The 6,220-nt window shown below is 35.1% G+C and overlaps 1 protein-coding gene across 1 annotated transcript; it reads right to left on the reverse strand.

The window, feature by feature from the left end:
* Positions 1-4,227: 4,227 nt before the first annotated feature.
* Positions 4,228-5,166, reverse strand: LOC116909087 (olfactory receptor 1500). The gene has a single exon (XM_032912560.1). The coding sequence runs from the start codon at positions 5,164-5,166 to the stop codon at positions 4,228-4,230; it is 939 nt and encodes a 312-aa protein (XP_032768451.1).
* Between the last annotated feature and the right edge of the window lie 1,054 nt (positions 5,167-6,220).

Genomic DNA, 6,220 nt, shown 5'->3' on the forward strand with positions numbered 1-6,220 from the left:
TATAATCTTATAAGTTCAAAGCTACAGTTCCATAGGGCCTTGCATTGTCATAGTGCTCTCCTGAGTCCACATCCTTGGCCCTGACCTACAGGAACATTTTTTTCTTGATCACAAATCTGTCCCAAACCTATTTCTCTTCTTAGTGCAATTTATGCAACTCATTGAACTATGTATTATGCAGCAATTACTTACTATTCTATGAGGAATAGAACATTCTATTATTGATTCTAAATTTATTCCAAATTTTTGGGGAAACCTAACACCATCTTTCTAAATATTCTTTCTAAAATTATTTGAATCAAATCAGGAATTCTATAATGTCATTAATTCATCTGAGCACTTAAATGCTTGAAATTTCATCTTCATGTCGAACTGCAGAAAATTTGCCCAATAGTGTGGGCTGATGTGCAGTAATCATTGGGCTAAGTAATAGTTGCAGGAAAGGAATATCAGCAGCAGAAAGAAAGGCTGGGTCAGGGGTTGGGGATTTAGCTCAGTGGTAGAGCGCTTGCCTAGGAAGCGCAAGGCCCTGGGTTCGGTCCCCAGATCCGAAAAAAAAAAAAAAAAAAAAAAAAGAAAGGCTGGGTCAAAGTCTCTGTGGCTGTGCCTCTTCAGAATACACCCATCACAGCAATACTATATGGTGAGCTTTATCCAAAAATTGCACTTGCTTGCTGTGGCATTGACTAGAAGCCTTCTGTCACATATAATGTATATGACATAAATTATGCATATATGTGTTAAGTATATGCATACACAAGCATATAAATTACATGCACATCACATATATATTACATATACATTATGTCTTAATTATGTATAAATATACACAGACAGTTGTAGAACTTCAAAAATTTAAAGCTTCTGAGTTTTGTGAAAATTTATTGTTCTATCAAAATATCTATTTTTATTAATTTCAACCTTCTTAGATGTATACAGTCAATTTTCACTATATCTTTCACAGTACATTCTCTCCAATTCTTTGCCCTCTTACCCAGTACATCTCTCTTATAAACTAATGTCATTATTGTTAATAATAATTATTAATAATTTTTGTTAATACATTATCATTATTAGCATTATTTTATAACTCAAGACCAATTAGTGTTGTCCATATGCACATGGCTATGAGGTTATCAAATAGTATGTGGACAATGAACCCCCTCTATAGAAGAAAGACTCTTCCTCTCCAAGCATCTGTCAACTTCCAAGAGCTCCTCATCCAGGAGTGCAGCATGAGGATCCCATCCTACTTCCATGCTAGATTATTTTAAACTTTAAAATACAATTGCATCATGCCTTCACTTCCATTCCTTGGTAATACTCCTACTATATCTGACACCTATCCAAAATTCACAGCTTCCTGTTCATTAATCTATGTTGTTACACATGCACATAAGAAAAATCCACATATAAATAAAACATATTGAGCTCATTTAGCAATCCCTGCATGTATATGCATCTAGGAATAAACACTTTGGACTGCATAACCCAGTTGGGAGTTCAACGCTGCAGAAAAATAATGTTTATTCTCTCTGCAATCATCAATTACTCATAGCTCTTCATCTAGGAGTAGGATGTAAACTTGTTTGGAATCGATCAAACTGGACATTTTAACTGATTTGATCCTAGAGTTTTGTTCAAGTGACCACCATCCCTGTAAGTATACGTTTGCAACAGTTTTGACATCACCAGATTTCAGCATCTCACAGTTCTTCACTCCATCCCCCTCCTCTTCCAATCTTTCTACCTCTTCTTCCATGATGCCCTCTGAGCCTTGGAGGAGGGATGGTCCAGATCAGATCCCATCCACGGATACAGATCACAATCTCAGCCATTGAACATTTCTGTGACTCAGGATTAACCAATAGCAAAAACATAAATGTAAAGAAGTCCATGACCTTTTGAATGAAATTTCACTATGATATATCTGCTCTTCACATTTCCCTTGTATGTAAAATAGCCTACCCAGTTGCATGCACTAATAATTCACTCATTTTTGTGATTGAATAATGTTCTGTTGTATGAGTATAATACATTTTATTTATCTGATCATCATTTGACTGATCATTCTATATGTGATTATCATAAATTGTATTTGTATGAATAATGAAGACAAAACCAATTATTTGAATCCCACAACTTGCTGTAGCTGTGTGTCCAGGCAAATAACTTCTCATTCATATGGTAACTTTATGCTCAATATTTCACAGGCTCTTTTGGGAGTTCCATGCCACAAAGGTCTCACTCTTCATCTCAGGCTGACCTCATAGGATCTCACTTTGCATCTCAGGCTGACCTCACGGGTTACACTGTGCAGTGAGCAAGGCTAACTTCACCTGGTTTCATTGTGCAGTGAAGCTGATTTACAGAGTCACCCTGTGCAGCTGGCCTGGCCTCACATTTACATTGATGATGCTGCCTGAGCTGCATGTGCGCTGGGATCACAGGCATATTATCACACCTGACTTGATTTTTAACATTTTTGTACAAATTTTTTCTGTTAACTTCTCTTTTTCCTTACCTCCTCTTCTCTTTAAACCCCTTTCATTCCCACATAGTCCATCTTCAACATTACATATGGTATCCATCACATTCTGTTATTGTTAATACAAGTTTAAGTTCTTATGGGTAAGTTAAATTTTGGAAAATATTTAAATATTCAGACATTCTAGGCTATATTTTGGCACTCGGGTATTTCTTTGTATTGTTCAGCAGAGCTTTTGTTTTCATTGTGTAGCTATTATACATAATATTATTCCTACTAAATAAAGATTTTTACCTAATTTTTAAACTTTGTTTTTCGCATGAAGAGGAAGCAGACTTAATTTCAATATTTCTGTCATGTCCCTCATAATTCTATTATACAGTGACAACAAAATTTCAGAGTTTAGTCCTGACAACAGCTGGTATAATATTAAATACATAAGAACTAAAATACTAAATATTATAAAACAATATTCAGTTAAAAGATAAAATTCAAAATTCTATGAGCTATTATCCACTTTTCTAAATGTGGGGTGTGTGTGTGTGTGTGTGTGTGTGTGTGTGTGTGTGTGTGTGTGTGTACAGAAGAGTGGCTATGTAGCTTGGGGGATGGGAGATGATATCATAAGTCAAAAAAGAGGATAAAGTATGAAGAGATGACTGTTTGGAAAGTAGAGAGATCAAGGTATGTATATTTCTATCGACTACACAGTATCTCAAGTGAGTATGTACTGAGTCAGTCAGAAGCCTTTAGAGACAGGAGTGGCTTCACATGAATAGAGTGTGGTAGGGGTTAGAGGTCACAACAGAATATGTCTGTTGTCAACTACCAAGGACAACTGAGGAAATGAATTGAACAAGGTTGTTACATGCCATACTCTCAAAAAATATAAAAAAGAAAAACTCTTCAATCTACAGTAATGAGACAAAAAACGGGAATTGTTCTATGGTCTCATACACATTCACACATTGCTCCCTCATGTAAGATGAGAAGTCATTTAATGTCATAATCTTCAGGCTATGAAACAGAAATTTCTCTATTTCTTAAGATTGTCACAAGGGTAAAAAATCAATTCACTAGTAAAGGATCTTTAACAAAGTAATATATGAATACACAAGAGACATTTCCAACTTTTTCTTTCTTCTTTCCCTCATCTTAGAGAAATAAATTAAATGATCCCTAGTTATAAATCAATTCCAAATTAAGACCAAATAAAATGAAAATTGTACAGAATGATTCTAACATATTTGTTCAGGGTCAAGAGTAGTCAGAAAATATAAACAGGTAGAAAATATCTGGAGTGTTAAGAGAAAACTGTAAAGTCAAAATCAGTATGAGAGAACCTGTTGGAAAATCTAGAAAAAAGATAGCTAGTGAAGAGATTTCATTGTTATCCACTGTCATAAATCCATTAACTAAACTATTTCAACTCATATATACATGAATACAGAAATCAGAGTAATATGATAAAATTTTACAGTAACATAAGGGAACAGAGATCATATTGTAAAGTATCTCATCCACTATGAATTTCCAGGATTGTATATGCAAGGTAAGGAGTATGCTGTAGACAGATATCAAAAACAATCTTTCTTGCTTTGAATATTGCACCAAGCTCCTCTTTAGTGTATTGTAGCATGGACTTCCTTTTAGGTCCTGTGATGAGGGACAATATCTGATATAAAATATTAATATCAATATATTTATTATATAAAATGAGATAATCCAAAATACTCCCATTACAGAGAGATTTTCTTAGTGCAGATAACTCTTATTAGGGCCCTTTTCATGTCTCTGTTCCTCAGGCTGTAGATGAAGGGATTCAGCATGGGAGTCACCACTGTGTACATCATAGCCATGGCAATCTCCTTCACAGTTGAATTATTACCTGATGGACATAAGTAGATACCAAAAATTGTCCCATAAAACAAGGTCACCACAGACAGATGGGAACCACAGGTGGACAAGACCTTGTAGATGTCCTGAATAGATGGAAACTTCAAAATGGAGAAGAAAATTCTAACATAGGACATAACAATTAATAGGAATGGGATAATAATGATGAGTCCACCCAAGATATATATCATCAGCTCATTAACATAAGTGTCTGAGCAGGACAACTTCAGAAGAGCAGAAATGTCACAGAAAAAGTGAAGAATCACATTCTTCTCACAAAAAGACAATCTAGCAATGAGTAGGGTATGCAGCAGGGCATGGGATGTCGTCAGCATCCATAGTAGTAGCAGTAGTGAAGCACAAACCTTGGTGCTCATGATGGTGGTGTAATGCAAGGGAAAGCAGATGGCCACATAGCGGTCATAGGCCATGACCACAAGAAGGAAGCTCTCCATGTCTCCAAAAACCATAAAGAAGTACAACTGTGTCAAGCAGCCTGCATAGGATATAGATGGTACTTGGCTCTGCATGTTCTGAAGCAATTTGGGCATTGTGACAGAGGAAAAGCAGAGATCGGAGAAGGACAAGTTGCTGAGAAACAAGTACATGGGCATGTGGAGATGGGAGTCCAGTCGAACAAAGACAATGATTAGCAGGTTTCCCAGGATGGTGGTGAGGTACATGGCCAAGAATAAGGCATAGAACAGGAGATGATACTCTGATGGGATGGGCAGACCCAGGAGGAGGAACTCTAAGATCATAGTTTGGTTGTTTCCAGTCATGCCACCAATGACTTTAAGAAAAAGAAAGTTACATTTCCTTAAACTCCCAGTCATTGAGCCTCTATGAGATCATAGATCAATTCCACTCTTTTGTCTCATTTGTTTATTTAGAAATAAGTTTCTTTTACTGTTCACATTCTTTAGTTTTTATATTCGTTACCTCACTGTGTCATGCAATAACCTTGGTCTATTTTCTTCTTCAGTTGGCATTGGTATAGCATGACATACAAACCAAATCCTATACATTCTGCTGTTCCTCCTGTTAACATCCATATCCACATTTCAAATAAAAGGGATATGGTTTGAGAAATACATGGTATACTGTATGCTCTACAGTAATAAATCTTAATCCCATCAAAGTAATTGTCTCTGCATTCATATATTTTAAGTATTTATAGTCATGTTGCCTTAGCATTTTCTACTATTCTAGTTAGCACATTTTATAGCTTTTGATATGAAAAACGTATTGGCATTACTATTTTCTTCATTCCTGCCTGAGATCTGTACTCAAATATAAGGAAAAATTACTATTAATTCCATAGAATTACTCTTCTTCAATTTTCTCAGAATATAAAGTCACTAAACTTAACCTTTTTTTTTTTTTTGGTTCTTTTTTTCGGAGCTGGGGACCGAACCCAAGGCCTTGCGCTAAACTTAACCTTTTAACATGAAATTTTATACTCTGTAATTGTCTTGAGAGATGCAATCATGTATTTATTGGACATATTCACAAATCAAAGTGCATTGCATTTTTTAATAATATTAATAACTGACATTTTATGCTTCATTCGATTCTACTATACTCTTATTCATATGATATTCATGCCCATATTCATATGATTTGCTATATCTACTGTATTTATAAATACATCAGAAATAAAATAAATGCAATGACCATTTTATAAAGTATCAGTTAATTTTAATCCCTCCCTTGATTTCTTGTTCCAATGTCCATAACTACCAAGAGAGTTTTTATGGGAAGTGGTCTAAATCTTAAAATCAGTTTTGGTCAACTAAAGTATGTCTATGAAGGTATTTTACTATTTATTAAGTT

Source organism: Rattus rattus, chromosome 9 (genome assembly GCF_011064425.1).
Source record: "Rattus rattus isolate New Zealand chromosome 9, Rrattus_CSIRO_v1, whole genome shotgun sequence".
NCBI classification, from domain to species: domain Eukaryota; kingdom Metazoa; phylum Chordata; class Mammalia; order Rodentia; family Muridae; genus Rattus; species Rattus rattus.